The sequence below is a fragment of the Lagenorhynchus albirostris genome, unplaced genomic scaffold (genome assembly GCF_949774975.1).
Source record: "Lagenorhynchus albirostris unplaced genomic scaffold, mLagAlb1.1 scaffold_452, whole genome shotgun sequence".
Classification (NCBI taxonomy): Eukaryota; Metazoa; Chordata; class Mammalia; order Artiodactyla; family Delphinidae; genus Lagenorhynchus; species Lagenorhynchus albirostris.
This window is the reverse complement of record NW_026783258.1, coordinates 1-23023: the sequence shown is the minus strand read 5'-3', so window position 1 is coordinate 23023 and position 23023 is coordinate 1. Positions and strand designations below refer to the sequence as shown.

At 40.5% G+C, this 23023-nt stretch overlaps 1 protein-coding gene across 1 annotated transcript; it reads left to right on the top strand.

Annotated features, from left to right (window-relative positions):
• Window positions 1–8744: 8744 nt before the first annotated feature.
• Window positions 8745–22394, top strand: CCDC81 (coiled-coil domain containing 81; the record flags this gene model as incomplete). The annotated part of the gene is made up of 5 exons (XM_060138903.1): window positions 8745–8909; window positions 9760–9945; window positions 16264–16325; window positions 17963–18119; window positions 22138–22394. Coding segments are annotated over exons 2-5 (510 nt in total), but the record flags the coding sequence as incomplete, so codon positions are not given.
• Between the last annotated feature and the right edge of the window lie 629 nt (window positions 22395–23023).

Sequence of the window (23023 nt, the reverse complement as noted above, 5' to 3'; positions counted from 1 at the left end):
TTCTCTCTTCCTAGAACTTACTTGCCTAACATTTCTCATACTATGTGAGGTTCTTTTTACCCATTTTCCTTTTTGAGGTTCAATTTGGATAATTTCTTCAAGTTCATTAATCCTGACATATGCTGTTTTGTTTTCTGTCTGCTGTTAAGATCCCCCAATGAGTTCTTTATTTTGAGTTTACTTATGAATTATTTATATAAGCTTACTTATCCCAGAACTCTGGGCTACTTCTTATTTAAAAACCCTCATTGAGATATATTTTATGTACAACAAACTATACCTATTTAAAGAGTGCATTTTGATGAGTTTTGACAGTTGTATACTACTGTGAAAGTATTACCATACTCAAGATACTGAATATCTTCATTACCACCAACCCAAAAGATTTCTCACGCCCATTTGCAGTTCACCTCTGCTTCTGATCCTGGCCCCAGCCAGTTACTGAATTGCTTGATCCCTCTAAATTAGTTTGCATTTTCTAGAATTTTATACAAATGGAGTCACACAGTAAGTACTCTTTGTATCTGGTTTCTATCAATCAATATAATGATTTTGAGGTTCATCAATGTTGTTGCCTATACCAGTAGTTCATTCCTTTCTGTTACTGAATAGTGTTACATTGTATGGATATACTACCTGTTGTTTATTTATTTACCATTTAATGAACATATGGGTCATTTCACAGTTTTAGCTATTGTGAATAAAGCTGCTGTGAATATTTATGTATAACAGTTTGTGTGAACATATGTTTTTATTTTTTCCTGTTGAATGCTTAGAACCAGAGTGGATTAGTCATATGGTAGATGTATATTTAACTTTGTAAGAAAGGGCCAGTTTTTCAAAGTACATTGAACCACATGACATTCTTACCTGCAGAATATAAGTTCTAATTACTCCATATCTTCATCAGCACTTGTGTTATCAGCCTTTTTAATTGTAGCCATTCTAATGTTGCAGTGGTATCTCATTGTGGTGTTAATATGTGTTTCCCTAATAACCAGTTATGTTGAGAGTCTTTTCATCTGCTTATTGGCCATTTGTATATCTACTTTTGTAAAATATATGTTCAAACATTTTGCCCATTTAAAAAATTGAGCTGTTGGGCTTCCCTGGTGGCGCACTGGTTGAGAGTCCGCCTGCCGATGCAGGGGACACGGGTTCGTGTCCCGGTCCGGGAGGATCCCACATGCCGCGGAGCGGCTGGGCGCGTGAGCCATGGCCGCTGAGCCTGTGCTCCGCAATGGGAGAGGCCGCAACAGTGAGAGGCCCACGTATCGCAAAAAAAAAATTGATCTGTCTTCTTATTATTGAGTTTTAGGAATATTTAAAAAATATATATTTTGTATACCAGTTGTCAGATATTTGCATTGTGAATATTTTTTTCCTGTTATGTCTTTCCTTTTCATTTCATAATGGTATCTTTTGAAGAGCAAAAGTTTTTAATTTTAATAGAGTCCCATTTATGAAATTTTAAACTTTTATTATAATGCTTTTTGTGTTCTAAGAAATATTTGCTAAACCCCAAGATTGCAAGATTTTCTCTTACATTTTATTCTATAAGTTTTATAGTTTTTACTTTTAGATTTAGGTCTATGATCCATTTTCAGTTAATCTTTGTGTATTGTGTGAAGTGAGTTGGCTGACCAATTTATCACACAATGCCAAAACCAACTACATTTTGGTTCTTTTTAGAGTATGTTCATTTATCAGTACTCTCCATTTAAAAAACAGTCAAGAAGTATTCTTTTGTCTATAGAAATTACGTTTTGTTTTGGTATGCAGAATGGTACAATATAATGGTAAAATTGGGTGAGTAACTGCAAGTTTAGTATTTTTGGAAGCCAAAATGTTTTTCTCATTTAACTTTTCCCATTTTTTCTTTAAGCATACTGGAATTTCCTCTGTTAGCATTTATCATCATTATTCCTATTTTATGAATGAAAAACTGAAGCTCTGAAGTATTAACATTTTTTTCAGTCATACAATTATTTATGCTAACATCAGGTATAAACTCAGGTCTTCAATTGCAAAATTTTTTATTTTAGCTTATGTGAAATGGAAAAAAAGGTGCAAAGTGTTTATAAGAATGACAGGTCAGATGAACATAGCATAAATATTAACTTAGTATTCATAAATAGATAATATTATATACATGGGTATCATTATCATATTTATTATTCATTGAGGTCACATCTATTAAACATGGGAGAGTCCTATTGTATGACTTTTATCCTGCAGATAGGCCAGGTAGAATGGTGACAGTGTGCTATCTATTACTTGAAATATTTTCTTTTTTTTTTTTTTTAATTTGCGGTACACGGGCCTCTCACTGCTGTGGCCTCTCCCGTTGCAGAGCACAGGCTCTGGACGCGCAGGCCCAGCAGCCATGGCTCACGGGCCCAGCCGCTCTGCGGCATGTGGGATTCTCCCGGACCGGGGCACGAACCCACATCCCCTGCATCGGCAGGCGGACTCTCAACCACTGCGCCACCAGGGAAGCCCGAAATATTTTCTTTTTAAATAGTCTGACTTGATGAATTTTCCTACATTTCTCCCTTGGGATATCATTCTATAGCTTAGTCTTAAAGTATTCTCATTTGTCATATTATCTAATTTATCTTTGGTCAGTTGTGTTACATCTTTGCCATTTTGTCTGTCAAAAGTTTATAAATAGCAGTCACTCCCAATGACATTAATCATTCTGGGGCCAGTCTTCCCAAGACTAGCACTTATCCTTTTAGTTGTTTGGTAGCTTCCCCTCATCTCTCTCAGAAATTTCTCTGATTGCAGTTGACCCTTGAACAATGGGGAGAGGGTGAGGTGTGGAGTGCCAACACTCCCTGCAGTGGAAAATCCCCCTATAACTTTACAGTTGTCTCTCAGCCCCCACCTCCCCCACCCCGCCCCCATATCTGCTGTTCTGCATCTGTGGATTCAACTATCCCAGGATCTGTACTACTATAGGATATGTTTAGTGAAAAAAATCTGCATGCAAGTGGACCCGGGCAGTTCAAACTCGTGCTGTTTGAGGATCAACTGTTTAGTTGCCTTCTGACATATGGATTCTTTATGCCATGTAATGAAATACCAACTCCATTTTAATACAGTACTGAAGAATATAATAGTCTGTGTGAGTGATCAAGTCATCCTCTTATTCCAGAGCCTTCAGGAACCATCTACACCTTCCAAGTAAATCCCAAACCTCTTTACTAAGCATTCAGACCAATCATCTCAGAAGTAACCTCCCTCCCCTTGTACTCCTATTACATTGTCTTTATACCTCTAACATGAGAGTTAAACATAGCTTTACAATAGAGTTGCAGTGCATAAGCGCTTAATTTATGTGAATTCAAGTCTATGTAAAGCTGAAAGAGAATAATTTGATTTAAATATTTCAGTTTTAGCCACCAGTCCTTTATCAGTTAGGGTTAAATCAAAGAAACAGAACCTCTATAACTGATAGAAAATATGGGATTTATCATGGGCATTAGCTCTTACAATTATGTAAGAGCTGGTTAAGCAGACTGTGTCTGGTGTTGGGCCTAAAGTCAGCAGGGCAGTAGTCAGGAAGGAAAGTGGTCAGAAAATGGGATAGAGTAAGGAAAGATTGGAACTGGTGAGGACAAGCTGGAACCACAAGGACAAAGTGGAACCTGCATGTGTCTCTCATTGCATCCAACTTCAGTGATATGAATGACCTGTAGGATAACCTGGTACCTTTGGCCACACTGTTGAACATGCATCTAGTTGAGGATTCAGAAAAGCTGAAGGAGAGACCTGGTGGGAGCTGGATCGCTGCAGGACAGGCTGCTTGCCCATGCCAACATGGTGAGCCACTGTGATTAGTGCCTGGCCCTAAAGTGATTTTTCAGAGCAAAAAAAGTCTTCTGCTTTACTTCTGCCTTCCAAATCTCACGTAAATTTATCTTCTAACTAACCCTAACCTAGAGTCATACAGGGAAGGGGATTCTGAGAAATGCAGTTCCATCTTAGCTAACTTGACATACTACAAAGTCACCATAAACCCTTGAGTTAGCAAGGGGTTGAAGATATACAACTGGTAATTTTCTTTCTTTCTTTCTTTTGTTTTTTTAATGTATAAGGACATTCATTCTATTTTTTTAATGTAAATTTATTTATTTATTTTTATTTTTGGCTGTGTTGGGTCTTCATTGCTGCATGCGGGCTTTCTCTAGTTGTGGTGAGTGGGGGCTACTCTTCATTGTAGTGTGCGGGCTTCTCATTGTGGTGGCTTCTTTTGTTGCAGAGCATGGTCTCTAGGCATGCGGGCTTCAGTAGCTGTGGCATGTGGACTCATTAGTTGTGGTTTGCGGGCTCTAGAGTGCAGGCTTAGTAGTTATGGTGCACGGGCTTCATTGCTCCACGGCATGTGGGATCTTCCCAGACCAGGGCTCAAACCTGTGTCCTCTGCATTGGCAGGCAGATTCTTAACCACTGTGCCACCAGTGAAGTCCCACATCTGGTAATTTCCAATCTGTCTCAGTTCCCAAGTACCTCTCATAGTATAAGCATCTCACCATGCTGAGTCAATTCTACTACTTGGTTGAATTTTTCAAACAAGACTGCTTTCCTAATCCCCAGCCAACTGCTTCATTACATGCTCACCTGAAGAAAGTGATCTGATCCAATGCTGAAGAGAAAGACTGGCTGTATTGGGTTTATGAACCAAGAGGTGGTATATGGGGCTCCAACATGGTACTTTCCTAAAAAGGTATTTCTAGAGTAATCTTGCCCATATTCAATTTTCAATTTATGCTTTGTCTTTGGAACCAAATCCTGGTTTTAGAACCATCTTCAATAAATACTTATTAAATATGAATGAATTGTATATAAATTGTGAATGAATTGCAGTAGGGATTTTCTACTGCTGTATTTCTCTTAGCAAATAGCAAAGTGCTTGATACAAATTAGATATTCAATAGATATGGATTAAATTATTTATTGAAGATTTTTATTCTGGTGCTGTGTAATATAAAAACAAGAGTATGTATTTTTTTTTCAGTGAAAATAGTGTCTGTATTTACATTTTTAAAAATTGGGGTAAGACTTGCACTCAGTGAAATGCACATGTTTTAAGTGTACAATTCTGTAAGTTTTGGCAAAAATATACACCTGGAACCGACACTGCAGTCAAGATATGGAACATTTCCATCACTCCAGAAAGTTCTCTTATGTCACATTGCAGTGAATCCTTACCATTCATAACCAACTACTGCTCTGATTTCTATTACTGTAGAGTAGTTTGATCTGTCTTGAACTTCAAAAAAATGAAATGATATAGAATGTACTTTTTTGGGTCTGGCATCTTTCATTCAACATGTTTTTGAGATTCATCCATATTACTGTATGTGTCAGTGGATTCGTATTCCATTGTATTCCATTGCACAAATGGTTTTCCATTCTTCTGTTGATGAACATTTGGGGTTGTACTTAGCTTTTGGCTATTATGAATAAAGATGCTATGTACATTTGTGGACAAGTTTTGTGTGGACATAAATTTCTCTTGGGTAAATGTCTAAAAGTGGAGTTGCTGGGTCATGTGGTAAGTGTATGTTTAAATTCCTAAGAAACTGCTAATTTTCAGAGGTTGTTTCCTTTTTAACCTCCACAAGCAATGTATGTTGTTTTACATCCTTGCCAGCATTTGGTGTTGTCAGTTTTTTAAATTGTATTGTAAATGTTTTCTTTTTCAATAGGTTTCTAAGTTGCCCTGAATATGAGCCACTGAATATTGTGTATGCTTTGGGATCTGGATAAAAGCGACTGCTCATTCAGTGTGGGTTTTGCAAGGCAAGTTGGAGCTTGCAGAAAAGTATATGTACATTGAAGTACTTTGGAAAACTTTGGCCCAGTTTGTCTGTTTCAATGTTTACATGAATCTCTGCACTCTGCCTGTACCTTTCTCTCTCTGTCTCTCTTTCTTTGGTAAATTATCTCTAAAATATTATTAAAGTAATCCATGTTCTTGGTAAACAGTAAATAAAGGAGAAAAGTGAAAGGTTTTCTGAACTCTTGTACTTCTACACACAATTTCATGGTATCCAAAAATAACCATTGTTAATATTTTTTGTGTATCTTTTCTCAAATATTCTATGCATTTACTAATATATATATAAAAATGTATGTATAATTACATATATATGTGTTTTTGGAACAAATAGGATCATATTATAAATACTATTTTGCAACAGGTTTTTACTTAATAATCTTGAAAGTTTTAAAATATCAGCACATAAATGTAATCTTTCTTTTAAGCAAACTCTTTTTTTAAAATTTTTTTTATGTTTATTTATTTATTTTTGGCTGCTTTGGGTCTTGTTGCTGTGCACGCGGGCTTTCTCTAGTTGCGGAGAGCGGGGGCTACCCCTCGCTGCGGTATGTGGGCCTCTCACTGCGGTGGCCTCTCCCGCTGTGGAGCACGGGCTCCAGGCATGCAGGCTCCAGCAACTGTGGCACGCGGGCTCAGTAGTTGTGGCTTGCAGGCTCTAGAGCGCAGGCTCAATAGTTGTAGCACATGGGCTCAGTCGCTCCACGGCATGTGGGATCCCCCTGGACCGGGGATCGAATCCATGTCCCTTGCATTGGCAGGTGGATTCTCAACCACTGTGCCACGAGGGCAGTCCCTTAAGCAAACTCTTAAAACTGTATTTCAAAGTACAGATTTATAATTTTACTAGTTGCCTATGCTGGTTATCTTAGGTTAATTCTAAGATTTAGCATTACAAACAATGTTGCATACACATTTTTTTTTAATGTATCATGCAGGTATATCCAAAGAGTGAATTATTAGCAGTGGAATTGCACAGTTTGCTCAAGCTTTATTTTCAGCTGAAGTGTATGTAGTTTCAGGATATGAACAGCTCATTGGAAGTTGCTAGTAAACACAGGGTCCTGTGTGTTTCCACAGCCTCTTTTGTCAAGAGACCTTTGACAAAAGGAAAAGATGACCTTGAAAGAAAGGTCTTTGTCTTTATCCTTTGTAGATCCTCCTTTGGCCATCTACAATTCACTAATAATTAGCAGTCATTCATAACCATCTTCTGAAACTGAAGACAGCTTTTCTAGAGACTAAAATTGTCATCACCATAATTCACTCAAAATCTAATCTATTATTCTAGGAAATTAATATATTTTTACAATTCCATTATTATCTTAAGATAGAACAATAATGCTGACATTGCCACTAAAAATAGCCGGCTGGGCAACTGTTCAGACAAATGTCACAAAAGAGTTTGCCCTTTGCTTGCTGCTGATCCATTTAGCAATCTTCTCTGCTTATTTCCCCAAAAGATTTGAGACATCTATGCTGCAAGGACAAGTGCTTCAAGACACAACACCATCAGCAGACTAAAGGACAAAAGGCAGACGGTAAAAAGGAGGGTGAGGGGAACTTATTTTTCTAAGAAATTAGCTTAAGAAAGGCCCAGAACTTAGTTCTGAGCTTCTTAGTAAACTAGGTAGAGAGAGAAAGAGGCTGAGTTATAGAGCTTGCCATTTTCTAGCACAGAGGTTCTCAGTTTTATGAGATAGAACAATTCTTTTTATTAATTAAAAAAATTTTTTTAATTAATTTATTTAATTAATTTATTTTTGGCTGCATTGGGTTTTCGTTGCTGCGTGCGGGCTTTCTCTAGTTGGGGCTACCCTTCGCTGTGTTGGCCTGGCTTCTCATTGTTGTGGCTTCTCTTATTATGGAGCACGGGCTCTAGGTGCGCCGGCTCAGTACTTGTGGCTCATGGGCTCTAGAGCGCAGCTCAGTAGTTGTGGCGCACGGGCTTAGTTGCTCCGAGGCATGTGGGGTCTTCCTGGACCAAGGCTCGTACCCGTGTCCCTTGCATTGGCAGGCGGATTCTTAACCACCGTGCCACCAGGGAAGTTCGCTTTTTTTATAACAAATGCCTTCTTATTATCCTGAAATGAAGTTTATGGATAATATACCATATAATACGGCATACCATTTAAAATGAATATAAAGTCATAACTCTAGTATATCAGAGAAATTAAAGGTAAGTACTGTATAGTAAAATAATGCATATTTTAACACGTATATGTCCAGGCATGACTATGCTGGAAGGCAAACAAAGTTACCACATGCTTTATCTATAGGAAGAATCACTTTGAATGCAACAGCTACAAATGCAGCTTAGTTCAGGTGTGTTGGCTACTCAGCTGCCACCAGCCTAACTGATGATGATGATATAATTTTCCTAACTGGTGAAGAATTCTTTTTAAATCCTGAAAAAGAGCGTAGTCTCCCCCCAATTTACTTGGATTTTAAATTCTTAGGAAATTAAGTGATATTGAAATTGAACAAAAATTTCTTTGTATTTACATGTAAAGTGGATTTTTTTCTAGGCTCATAAGCAGCCTTTTTATTTTTTTCCTTCTTACATGGAAGTCTGATGAGATATGAAAAATGGTGCAGAATGTGGAACAATTTTCACTGTGCAGGACTGCCCTGTGCATTGCAGGCTGCAGAGCATCTATGGTCTCTGCCAACACTACGTGCCGGAAGTTCTTCCCTCCCACCATTGGGACAACCACTTTAGAAATCCGTGTGGCATTATTTGTTAAAATCTGCATTTCTCATAACCCAGTCATCTACTCCTAGTTATATACATATCAGAAATGAGTACATATGTGCATCAAAAATTGTGTTCAAGAATGTCTGCAGCAACATTATTCCTAATGGCTCCAAATGGAAACAACTCACATCCCCTCAACAGAGGAATGGATAAATAGTGCCATAGTCACACAAAGGAATAACATGCAACATTGAAAATGAACAAATTGCTACTGCAGAAACCACGGAGAAATCTCACAACGTTTAGTGACAGAGCCACACACAGAAGAATACATACTGTATGATTCCAAAAGTTCAAACACAGGTAAAACTAATTTATAGTATTTGTTGGAATAATGCCTGGTGGGGGAATGAAGTGCGTCTCTGTGGTACTGATGGAGTTCTATTTCTTGATCTGGATGGGGTTTACATGGGTGTGTTTGCTTTGTGATACTTCATTATCAGCAGAGGAGAGAGTATGAAAACAATTCTACAGGATGAGATTGGTTAAGTGTAAAAGGAAGGGGGAAAAAATGACTGTAATGAAAAAAAAAGTCAACTCCCTCCCCAAACCTCCTGCCATCCATTTCCTATGAGGGGAGCCTAGGAAAAATCAAACCCGAGAAACAAATTCCAGCTCACACTCAAACCCTCAAACAGACCCAGAGATTCAGAAGTCCATCACTTGGGGCAAAAGGTTTTCCCAGATTTTGTCCAAGGTGATTACAAAAGCGACCAAGTCTCTTCTCTGCTCAGGGTAAGAGGGTAAGGAAAAAACAAAGTTTAAAAACATTAAGTTACTTCCCAATCTCTTCCCGGGATCACCCGGGCCACCTGGGACCCGACCCGATCCACCTAAGGGGGCGGGGCCGAGGCCCTACTCTGACTCCCTGGCAACGGAGCAAGCCGTTGTCGCGTCCTAGCAACACGTTCCTCCCTCCCCTTGACTGGCCTGCCCTCCCTTGGTCCCCCTACCTAGCTCACCGCTCCGGCATACACTCTCACTTGGTGGTCCCGAGGGCTTGGATTTGCACTTTCTGATTCAAGCGCCAGACAGCTCTCTGAGTTCCTGTAGTGGGAGCCTTTCCGGGAGAGCCAGAGTGGGGGAGGGACGGCGAGAAAAGAAAGTTTAAGAAAGAAAGTAAAATCAAGATTTGGTCATTTTTATTTTTAAGACACATCCAAATTTCCCAGGAGAGTGGGAAAATCACGTTTGTGTAAACTCCATATAAAGAAGGAAGAAAAGAGACACTTTGAAGACCCAGCCGACTGGGGACTGGAGATTTTGGACACCATCGTCCCTTCCCTGCAGGACCTAGGCAGGCACATGATGCACACGCTGCCCTCGCTGAGCAAGGAGGGTAAGCGACATGGAGCAGGGGGCCCTGGGAATGAACCTTTACCTGCTTGGGGGTCAAGGCGGAGACCTTCTTCCCTATCCCTTGTCTCTGGCAGGCCTTGAGTGGCCGTGTGGCCTTGGCAGCCTCACGCTGGACGTCCAAATACACTTTCTTTATTGACTTCTTTAATGAGAGAAAGGGGCCAGCTGAGGGTTTTTATAAATTTATTTATTTTACTTTTGGCTGCCTTGGGTCTTCGTTGCTGACAGCGGGCTTTCTTTAGTTGTGGTGAGTGGGGCTACTCTTCCTTGCCGTGCACGGGCTTCTCATTGCAGTGGCTTCTTTTCTTGCGGAGCACAGGCTCTAGGTGCACAGGCTTCAGTAGTTGTGGCTGGCAGGCTCTAGAGCACAGGCTCAGTAGTTGTGGTGCACGGGCTTAGTTACTCTGTGGCACGTGGGATCTTCTGGGACCAGGGCTCAAACCGGTGTCCCCTGCATTGGCAGGCAGATTCTTAACCACTGCACCACCAGGGAAGCACCAGCTGAGGGTCTTTGATTAAACAAGATAATGTATACACAGGGCTTAGCTCACGGACTAGCACAGAGTAAGTGCTCAATAAACGTTAGCTAAAACAACCACCCCAAAGGGCTCCTTCTCAGAATTCATGCAAAGACAAGGCTACTTTTGTTGCCAGTGGTATCTTGGGGTTGTGTTAAGAAAGTGAGATAAAAGAAAAAAACAAAAAAAACTGGGTGTTTGGAAGAAGACCCGACATCTTCTCATAGAAAACTTACTGGGCTTGGTTAAAAACATAGTTTCTTAAAAAAGTGACCCTAAAGTGACACTGAGATCTGTCTGCAATCAACAGGAGCCCTTGGGAAGAAAGGTGCTCCAGAAATGCAAGCTATTATTGCTATTAAGTCATTGTAACTTAGGGATGATGCCTAGGCTTTAACCAAACGATCTTAGGAGACAAAATAAATAGGAGTACATGCCTCTTCTTTCTCTTTCCCCTTCATCACTCCTATTTTTCCTGTTAATTCTAAAAGAAGTGTTTAAAATAATGGCTTTATGGATTTTTAAATATTTTCCATATTTGTAAATTTATATATAATTTCTTCAGTTCAAGTATTTTGAGAACTTACTATGTGCTGGGCACTAGAGGACTGATGTTGAGCAAAACCTTGGAATTTACAATCTAATGGGGAAGATACACATTAACCAAGTAGTCACAGAAATAAATATAAATTTACATTTAGTCAGTGCTACTAAGGAGGTGCATGGTACAATGAGAACTTTAAATGAGGGTGAGGATGGAGGTGTGTGTCAAGATTTGCTGAAGAAGGGAAGATTTGAACTGAGATGTGAAGAATGAGTTGGAATTGTTATGAAACCAACTTGGGTCTATTTGCCCAATGTGCAGCAAAGTCAATCTACTGACACCAGGTTGTGGTGAAGGAAAGTATAGCCTTTATTGCAGGGCCAAGCAAGGAGAATGGGAAGCTCATGCTCAAAAGAACCGAATTCCTCGTTGGCTTTCAGGGAAGGGTTTTTAAAGACAGTGTGAGGGAGAGGGTTGCAGGGTGCATGCTCAGCTCGTGTATGATTCTATGCTTCATTGATGTTGAGGTAACAGGGTGATGTTTTGGGAATATCAGTCACCAACCTTCTAATTCCAACCTGTCTGGGATCTACATGCTTGTGGTCTGCATGCAGTTAACTTCCTCCACCTGGTGGGGCTTTTAGTATCTGCAAAACAACTCAAGGATATGGCTCAGGACATTTAGCCTGACATTTAGCCTTTAGCCCTTGAAGAGGAACTGAAAGTTCTTGACTTTGCTTTGTGGCTAAACTCTTTTTTTTTTTTAATTTATTTATTTTTGACTGCATTGGGTCTTCATTGCAGTGCGCGGACTTCTCATTGTTGTGGCTTCTCTTGTTGAGGAGCACGGGCTCTAGGCACGCGGGCTTCAGTAGTTGTGGCTCGTGGGCTCTAGAGCACAGGCTCAGTAGTTGTGGCACACGGATTTAGTTGCTCCGTGGCATGTGGGATCTTCCTGGACCAGGGCTCGAACCATGCCCCCTGCATTGGCAGGCGGATTCTTAACCACTGCGCCACCAGGGAAGCCCTATGGCTAAACTCTTATTATTTTGTCTTGCTTGACTGTTTTCCTTCGTTTTTGCATTTTCTCACTTCTCTGATTAAATTTGCTCTTTGGAACTCAGGGAAGGCCTAGGAGGCTAAAGCTTTCCTACAAGCAATAGGCAGGGGACACAGAGGGTGGGGGCTTTGTCGCTGGGAAGGCCCCACAGCGTCCTGCTAGGTTTCACAATTTAGTAGGTGAAATGGATCAGTTGAATAGGGAGTGGAGGGGAGGGGAGAGTGTTCTTGGCAGAGAGAATAGCAAGAGCAAAAGCTCTGGAGGGAGGGAGCATGGTGTGATTGAGGAGCTGAAAGAAGGTCAACATGCTCTGTAGCGCTATAGCTGCACTAGGGAATGTGTTCGTAAAGGAGGCTGGAGGGAAATGGAGGGGTCAGGTTAGGCATGGCCTCATAAGTCATGTTAAGGATGTTGGCTTTTATGTTCAGCCTGAGGGAAAGCTGTTAAGTGTTTTGAGTGGAGCTAAAGGAGGAGCTGAATGACATGGTCAAATTTGCATTTTGAGAAGACTGGTCCGGTGGCAATGTGGAGAATGAATTGGAGGGTAAAGAATGCCTATAACAGTAACCTAAGTGGGAATGAGTCATCTGAATTCACTCTTGGTTTGAATTGGTAACAGTAAAAATGTAGAGAAGTGGGCAGACTGAAAGGCTATTTGGAGAAAAACTACAAATTATAGTGATGGCCTGGATATAGAGGTGACAGAGAAGGGGAGTTTCAAGGATGCCTTCTGAGTCCCCAGCTTATGTAACTGAGTAAATGATGGGACCATTTGTTGAGATTGAAACCCTGGGAAAAGGACAACATTTAAGGGAAGGAAAAATCCAAGTTAAAGTGTCTTTGTGAGATATCCAAGAAGGCATTTGGGTACACAGGTCTGCAACCTCAAAAGACCAGAGGGTGTCTGGGCTTCTAAGTAAACATTTGGGGTCATCTGCATATTGGTGGTCGTTAAAGCCCTGGGCATAGATGTGACTGCTTAGGCAGAAAGTATAGAGTGAAAAGGGAAGGCGGCTTGGGGTTGTGTCTTGAGAAACTCCAACATTTAACATCTCCTGGGTTGAGGAAGGTAAGCTTGCAAAGGAGACTGAGAAGAAATACCTAGAGAGGTAAGAAGAAAACCCAGGAGAGAGTAGTGTCTCACAAAAGCCAAAAGGACAGGGGCTTAAAGGAGGAGGGAGTGGTCAGAGAGGTGAACAATTAAACAAGTCCGTTGAATTTATTGACAAGGAGACCATTGGTGATTTCAGTAAGACCTTTATTGATTGAATGACAGAAGCAAAAGTCAAATGACTATTTACTTAACTTTCACAAATGACCCACTGTAAAGGAGATGAAGATAAACTCCCAGTATCAGCAAAACACACAAATTAATTTTTCATCATTGTGTGCGTTAAGGCCTGCTGCTTTCATATGTTTCACCAAAGTTTAATATTAGGTAGTTATAGTACTTAGAGGGTACCATCATCATTTTACAGATGTGAACTGGTTGAAACTATTGAAGACTACATAGCCAGCAATCCATGAAGGCAGGAAGGCTGTAGGTCTTCAGACACACCGCACACTGGTGTTTCCACTGTACTGTGCTCTGGGAATACGTTTCCTTGTCCAAATCACTCTGTAATAATTTGCTGTGTTTGTATATCAGTATTTTAATTTTAGAAGATGTTTTATAAAGTCAGGGGGCTTGTCTTTTCATATTAATATCTATTTCAAGTATATATTATTCTATAATTTACAAAATGGGCACTTGGCCCTTTTTTTATAATGATTATATATAAGGTACAGTATTCCTGCTTGGAATACACTTGGCATTGTGTTTAAAAATATGGTTTTGAATGCACAAAATGTTTAGAATTTGGAGTCAGATGAAGGTTGAATTGAATATAGAAGGTATGTTCAGGGATTATTTCTTGTGATTCTTGGTATTTCAGTATTTGATTAAAATAAATAATAACCTCAGCTTTCCTAAAAAGCATATTCTTTAATTTGCTTTTTAGACTGGATTAAAATTATTTTTCTTTTGAGATTTAATGATACCTTTTCTGACACTTTGGGATATAGAAAACATCAAAGTTATAAATCACAGTCTGTAAGATTTCCAAATCTATTCCATTTGAATTGCAGGAGTCTAAAACTTTCTAAAGGAAATCTTGTACATGTTTTCCTTTTCCTTCAGTGAAAACTATCAGATTTCAGTTTAGAATAATAACTCTGCTCTTATATGACTTTGCCTATTAGATTTTATAGAGTAAAAGGACACAGGGGACTTGAATGTATCATTCAAATGAGGAAAGACAGTCTTCAAATTTCTAATTAAGCTCAGTCAAGTCTTTCCACTAGGGTTTGGTTGCAAGCTATCTAGTTTCTCCTGGCCCTAATTAAATCATTTCCTTTGGTTAGATTGTTTTCCTGAAATTTGAGCTTCATATCATGAGTCTAGGTGAAAGGCTTCACAGTTTTGCTTTGAAAAGTCTCCATGTACGTCTGGATATTGGGATTCTGTATCATTAGTGAATTAATAATATTTTTAGTCATGATGAAAATTTGAACTCAGAAAACAGTTGGGACTGTTTGAAATCCCTTCTTAGTTCTTAGCAGCCAGCAGTAGAATCCTTTTGTCTGCGGGGGAGAGGAGCAGTGGGAAATGCAGTAGGATGGGATGGAATAGAAGAAATACCTGATTATCGTAAACTGTATATCCGTAGTTTGGAGTGAAGGGCAGAATCTTGGCATTTGGCTCACTGTAGCATGCAGCCCTAGTTTTCTTGGTGACTGAGTAAGTTTCCATCACCCAACTTGTTCCTAGATGCTCATTAAGAGTCACTGCTACTTCTTGTTGCCTAACCTGCTCTTTCTCTGGCATATTAAAAATATTTATAACCCTGATATACTGGATTAAAAGACTGCAATTTTCTGCTGTAGGTAGTGGTTTGCACCATTAGGGAAAACAGTTATACCAATAAATCCAGCAGTTTCTAAAATGGGGAAAGAATTGGTTTTTGTCCCCAACTGCATCTATGACCTGAGGTGGCAACCTGGTAAATGCCACTGTTCTTGATCCTTTACTTTGAGAATTAAAACATAACACTCTTTTCATTTGTCAAGAGTTCATCAGTGAAACGTATCTGTAATAAACTCCTGACTAGGTTTGGAATGGAAATGTCAATACAGACATAGTTTTCTATATTTATGAATATTAGTTATAACTAGAGTATACCTTCATATCATACATTAACACTTGAGTTATTGGCAACTACTTATTTTTCTACCACAGTTTTTTGGGAACACAGCTCAGAACAAGAAAAGAAGCCTAGAAGGCCTCCCTTTGACCATTCAAAAGCAGAAAGTGCAAAGTACTAGTAGCAGAAAGAAGCAACAGCTGGAGGCCAACAGTGACAAATGAGAGTGAAAAGCAGAGTCAAGAATTTAGCCAAAATAGAAGTACAGAAACAGTTAGTGTACAGACAACAGCCTTTCATGCCTTAGTGGCCCCTGGCCGTCTTCCTGTGTTATAGAATGGTGCAAGAATGAATGTTCATGTTAATCAGATACTAGAGTAGACCCTTAGAGGTTTGTTGAATGGGTCATTAATAAAAGGCTATATTATACTTGGTTAACTCTATTTATAGAATAAAGGGAAAGGAGTGACAGATTTCCCTTTATTCTAGGAAGATTTTCTTCAGAAATTTCTTCTTCTTCCCCTCCCCCTCCTCCCTTCCTCCCTTTCCCCCATCCTCTTCCTCCGCCTCCTTCACATTTTGGGAACTTAAAGGGGTAGCTTTACTTACCAGGAAAATTAACTTTGGAGAATGACCTTATTTTCTGTTAATTCTAAATTAACTAGAAATTACTGTTATTGTATTCTGCATTTACATTTTTTATTTTATTTATTTATTTTTTTGCGGTACGCGGGCCTCTCACTGTTGTGGCCTCTCCCGTTGCGGAGCACAGGCTCCGGACGCGCAGGCTCAGCGGCCATGGCTCACGGGCCCAGCCGCTCCGCTGCATGTGGGATCTTCCCGGACCGGGCACGAACCCGTGTCCCCTGCATCGGCAGGCGGACTCTCAACCACTGCGCCAACAGGGAAGCCCCCTATATTTTAATTTATTAGCACTAAGATACTATTACAGGGGTGCTCTCATAAATTATTTTTTGTTTCCTTTGAATTTCAGAAGTCTCTACCATTTGGGGGAATGTGTCAGAATTTGTGGAACGGCAGCTATCCCTACACAAGGTAGGATTTATACTTTAATTTTAATGTAGGAGGTCAAAGAACCTTTCCTCCTTTGTCTCATGTAGTTTTGCTGGGAGAAGGATAGCAGACTTTAGAGCCACTCAGTTTAACTTGCAGTTTGGTTTTTTTTTTTTTTTTTTTTTTTTTTTTTTTTTTTTTGCGGTACGCGGGCCTCTCACTGTTGTGGCCTCTCCCATTGCGGAGCACAGGCTCCGGACGCGCAGGCTCAGCGGCCATGGCTCACGGGCCCAGCCGCTCCGCAGCATGTGGGATCTTCCCAGACCGGGGCACGAACCCGTGTCCCCTGCATCGGCAGGCAGACTCTCAACCACTGCGCCACCAGGGAAACCCCAGTTTGGGGATTTTATGATGCTCACACTTAGGACTTGTGGGTAGTAGATTTAACAAACATGGATTTCACCCTTAGGTAATGAATTTGAAAGTTCTGCTCCCTTGGTGATAGGAAGTGTATCGCTGGTCAGCCCGGGTGCATGTAGACGAAGTAGGTGAATTCTGTTCATCTGTGATCTGATAGTTCCTGGCGTGGCTATAGAAGGATATGATGCTTTTTGTTTTGCCTCTTTGCAGGGGATGGATTTTAATTGAAATATAAGAAGGCAGTCAGGAACTGAACTCAACTTGCCAAAAGTGAGAAACTTTGCCCAGGGCTGGGCTATTTCCTCCCATCAAGTCTTAAGTTTGGATACCAAAGAACTGATCGGAGATTTGGGGAGTTTGGAGGGAGCTGGAATGTTGTGAAAGTTTTATAGCCTGCTCAGAGGTCCCAATATGACAGCTCTTGAGCTGAATTCATCCTTGAAACCTATTTTATTTGGTCTGATGATTTGAATTAGTCCTGAGCACTTAAAATTGGAAGAGTTTATACAAAGTTTTGTATTTATTTTCTCAAAAAATCAGCAGATTAACGATACCAGTTTTCCTTCCCTACATGTGACACTTGGCTGGAGCTGACAAGGGGCTTTCCCCTTTAGATGAGACATGCACTCCTTAGCCATCACATTCTCTGGCTTGATACCTTCACTCTGTTGCATTCTTTCTTTTCTCCTGTAGGCATTTGAGTTTGTAACCCTTGATGTATGATATTTCCAGGGAGACAGAGACCCAGTGTGAGAGCCAGGAGTGTTTGCTTCTACCCTTAGCCAAGATCACCACACTGCAGCATGTGTCTTGGATGTTTTGTGTTGTCTGATTTTAAGTGAGGGACATAAAACCTAAAAGAATGAGAAAGCAGAGATTCTCATGACCCCTTGAATCCCCCTCTGATGGCAAGGAATTAAAATTTAAAATGTCACACAATTTAGGACAAGAGTAATCTTAGATATAGATTAAAAGCAGCTATGGCATCCATACAAGTTTTCTTAGTCCTCGTAGCCTTTGAATGATATGGAGATGAAGGATCAGAAACGCATCGTGGATTGATACATTTTATACTTATTTGAAAACTTAGAGTCATAAAATACTAAAGCTGTAAGGAATCATAAAGATCATTGAATTTTAAGGCTCACGCCTTAAAATTTTCTTCATGTTTTTTGGGATAACAATGCTAAGGATTATTTTTCTTTACATTTACAGTGAATTCTCTTTGTTGTTTTTTTTCCCCTTCTTTGTCTGCTCAGGGAGTTCAGATTCCAGGACTTGGAACTTTCACTTTCACAAGACAAAAACTGGAGGTGGGAAACAACAAGTTTATTCTAATTCAGAGGCCCATATTTATCATGGTGGAGAAGTTAGTACAGACCCATGGACTCAAACAAAACAAAGTATATACTCCTGGTAAATATATTTCATTTTTAAGACTTTCCCAGAAGGTGACCAGCCCGGGGATAAAAATGAAAGGGCAAAGCTTGCCCAGTTGCTGCTTTATTGGTTTCTGATTTGAGGAGCTCTCTTTTCACGTGGTACATTTGGCAGAGCGAGCGGCCAAGGTAGGAAATTATATACAGTCTTCCTGCGGGCCATTTTAAACCTCAGTAGCTTAAAACCTGATGTGACATCAAGGCAGATTTATATAAAAGGGACATCACCAAGTCATACAGATTTTTATTCATATTTCAGATCCTAAGAAATTAAAAGTGGTTATAAAGAAGAGAAAGTTAGTTAGGGTCACAGGTTGGAAGAATCACAGTTAATATCAGCTAGGAAAAGATTACTGTGTTTCTATTGTATATAATCTAAATTATTAAAATTTAAAAGTTATTAGAAGCTTAATAATTCCGTAAAGACTTAATACCGTATATACCTCTCACACCCTAAAATCTTCCTTCTTTCTTCCCTTCCTTGTTCCCTCCCTCCTTCCCTCCTTCCCTTCCCTCCTTCCTTCCTTCCTCCCTCCCTCCCTTCCCTCCTTCCTTCCTTCCTTCCTTCCTTCCTTCCTTCCACAAATATTTACTGAGGGCCAGCTATGTGTCAGGCCTTGTTCCAGGTGCTAGAGACATAGTGGGAGACATGATGCCTGCCACAGGATGCTTGAATTCCAGCTTTAATGTGTGGCTTTGTGACACCTGCCCTGGTTACTTAGAGGCCTTTGGGGGCTTCCTTCCTAATTTCTGGTTGTATTCCTTTTGATCTTCCTTATCATGCCCTTGTGCATCAGACTCATATATGGATGAAGAGAGATCGTCTATCCCCAATGCCAACAGGTGAAAAGGCTGAAACTTTCCTTTATGTTAACAACCCTGAAGGTTAATTTTCAGAGTAACTTTCCACCAAAAAATGATATATTGGAAAAACAAACAAACACCAATAAACTATACTTAGAATTCATTATGCATATATTCTGTATGGTGAGTTTGACGGATTTTCCAGCCTATTTTTTAACCTAGAATTTTATGACAGAAGAAATATAATATCCTAATTCATCAAAAACCTACCAAATGAAGTAAAAATAAAGCCATTATTTTTTGCAAAAACATTTGTGCCTTAGAACAGGGCTTATTTTGCATCTTGGATTTTGTAGTGTGGTCCAAAAAAGTACTTTAGATTTATAATTAATTTTTTCAGGAGGTGGGGGAAATTTCAGAATTAAACATGTATGATTGAACTCATTCATAAGAACAAAGACAGTTTAGCTTTTTTTTTTTGGCCATGCTGCACGGCTTGTGGGATCTTAGTTCCCCGACCAGGGATAGAACCCGGGCCCTTGGCAGTGAAAGCACGTAGTCCTAACCACTGGACCGCCAGGGAATTCCCAACAGTTTAGCTTTGGGGTGACAATTCTTCATCATTAATTAGGTAACTAATCAAACATTGTACAGTGATTCTTAAAGATTATTAAGACATGGTCCTTGCTTTGAAGAGCTCAGAATGTAGCATGGTAGATAAATATATAAGAAAATGATGCAACATGATTAAGTCCTGTAAAAGCAACATTGATCAGAACTGGATCATTGAGCAAAACTGGATCAATGCCACGGGAGCCCAGAGGGGAGGATGCCTTACTCTGCTTGGGGAGATTTAGGAGGATGACATGCCAGGAGGTCTTAAAGGATGATAAGATTTTGCTGACAGTGGAAGGCATTTCAGGAACAGTATGAACAATTCAAGCAGAAGGGAAAGAGTGAAGCCTGTTAAGGGAATAACAGGTGCTTCTGTGTGGCCAGGGCATTTGACTGTGGAGGCAAGTAGAGGGAAGTAAGAGGTTTGTAAGTGTGAAATTGTGAGGAGCCTTATATGGTTTGATAAGGACTATGGAATTCATCCTCTAGGCACTTAGGAGCCACTGACATTTTTTTTTTTAATTTTTTTTTTTTGCTGTACGCGGACCTCTCACTGTTGTGGCCTCTCCCGTTGCGGAGCACAGGCTCTGGACGCGCAGGCTCAGCGGCCATGGCTCATGGGCCCAGCCGCTCCGTGGCATGTGGGATCTTCCCGGACCGGGGCACGAACCCGCGTCCCCTGCATCGGCAGGCGGACTCTCAACCACTGCGCCAGCAGGGAAGCCCCGACATTTTTTGAGCAGGGGATTATCTGTACGGGTCCAGTTTTTAGTTTAGGAAGGTAGCTCTTTTAAGTAAAGTAGTTTGGTAAAATATGTGAAAGCCTGAATGAAGGCAGTGGCAATCAGGAGGAAGATGAGGGAATCTACTCATGAGATATTTCAGATGTAGAACTGGTGGGATTTGGTTACCAGTGGACAGTGGTGGGTAGCAAGAGGAAGGAAGGTATTTAGGATGACTCAGATTTCTCAGAGAATAGATGGATACTCATGCCATTAACTGCCATAGGGAATGAAGGGGAAAGGCAGGCTGTGGTGGCAGATAAAGTTTGCTTTTGGACGTGTTGAATTTGAGATTCCTGTCAGGATGTTTTGTTTGTTTGTTTGTTTGTTGTGGTGGTATGTGGGCCTCTCACTGTTGTGGCCTCTCCCGTTGCGGAGCACAGGCTCCGAACACGCAGGCTCATCGGCCATGGCTCACGGGCCCAGCCGCTCTGCGGCATATGGGATCTTCCTGGACCGAGGCAGGAACCCGTGTCCCCTGCATCGGCAGGCGGACTCTCAACCACTGCGCCACCAGGGAAGCCCTCCTGTCAGGATGTTTAGGTATAGATAATTTCAGAGGTCAGGAGAGGGCTGGAGACTAGAGGTCAGGATTAGGATAAATTTACCTAGGAGACAATATAAAGTAAGAAGAGGAGACCGACAAAGACAAAATCCTAAGATGGTTTTAAAACAAACACCATTTTATAAGAAGCAGAAGGAGAAGGAAGCCAGCAAAAGAGACCAAGGAGGAGGAAATTGGAGAGCCAAGAGTGGTGCCATAGATACAAGAGAAAAGCGAGGGTATAGCCCCCAGAAGTTACAGAGAAGCCATGAGAATGAGATTTGCAGCGTCTCTGCTGGCTTGTCCGTCGTGAGATGACAGCATCCTTATATAAATGGGCTGGAAGACAGATTGCAGATAGGCGTTGGGCAAATGGGAGGGGAGAATCTAGGGGGAGATGGTATAAAATCACCATTAAATTGAGCAGGAGGCTGTGGGCTGATATAGGGAAACTTGTGTACTGCAGAGCTGGTAATTCTCATCATCCAGCAGCAGTAGACACTGGAAAGGCTCTAAATTAATGTTTTGCCGAGTGAACGTTTACAATGTCCCTATCTTCTCTCTGTCCTGGTCCTCTATCAGTGGACCTTGTCTACTGTCTCTCTTTCAATTTATCATCTTTCCTATTTTCCCTCTTTTCTGACTTGTGGACCGTGCATAGCTCCTATATCTGTTCTAGTTGAATAGACCCTGTGCTTACTTTCATGCTAGATATAACCATATTCCCCTGCACTGCCATTTATGGGCTCATTAGAGAGGAAAAGCTGTCTGCAAGTCACTCAGACTGATACCCTCTGATAAGACCCACTTTTGTTTGAAAGGTGACTTCTAGTGGAGATAACTATCTTTTCAAAACACTTAATGTTTGTAGATATTTATAATCATTTTAAAATGTTATGATAACTGGAGGAGAGAGGCAAATATTGCTGCAGCGTGTCCTGAAAACTTCAGAAAACCCTCTGATGAAGAGGAACAGTTAGTTATAAATATGTCTCCAAGAGAAAATAAAAATCTTGTCTGGAGTATTGCTTAGGAAGCTATTTGTTCTTATTTTGAGCAAAAAACATTCTACTTTTAGGGAAAATTGTATTGATTAATATCTATTAATAGGGTACAACTAAAGGCTTCACATGGACAGTTCTATTTTTGAGTATTAACTGAGAATCAGATAATTATTTGTGAGTGTGTATATGTCCTTGTTGTAATTTCCACTTCTTTCCCCTCACCCCAACTGTCTTTTTCTCCTCTAGGTGATATCCCAGTTGTTCCACTTAATTTTGTCATGATATCCCTAGAGGGTCCATTTAACAGAGATACGGTGGAAAGATGTGTGAAGGAGACGTCGCTTTTTTTATCACGATCCATTTCCACCAAACAAAACGTGGAGTTTACATTCAAAGGAATTGGGGTCCTTGTGATCAGAGGTGGCAATGTGAAGATGAGATTTTATAAGAACTTCCTTTTTACAATGGATGGAAGTGGGGCTTTGGCGAAAGCCCTAGCAAATGTAAATTAATATTTTCCTTCTCCTAACCCCTTTCCTGATTGTAGCTCTGAATCATCTGTAAATGGGTCATCTTTAAGAAAAACTAAGGTTGACATATTTTATTATTATATATATATATTTTTGCGGTACGCGGGCCTCTCACTGTTATGGCCTCTCCCGTTGCGGAGCACAGGCTCCGGACGCGCAGGCTCAGCGGCCATGGCTCACGGACCCAGCCGCTCTGCGGCATGTGGGATCTTCCCGGACCGGGGCATGAACCCGTGTCCCCTGCATCAGCAGGTGGACTCTCAACCACTGCGCCACCAGGGAAGCCTGACATATTTTAAATGGCAGTTACCCCAAGTCAAAGAAGTACTTGTTTATAGATGATTAACTCTCTGACAAAAAAGTTAGAGGGGCTAAGGAACTTTAAGTTTTAAGGCAATGCCACCTGAAAAATATAGTGATAGAAACTCTTATAATTCTGAACATTTTATAATACCTTATGGTTTAAAAAATTCTTCCACATATATTATTTCATTTGGGTCTCAAAACATTATAGAACCAGAATTATTGTCCTGATTTTACCAATGAGAAAAATGGGGACTCAGAGAGGTTATGTGGGAACCTGAAGTCTGGGTGCCCTGCCG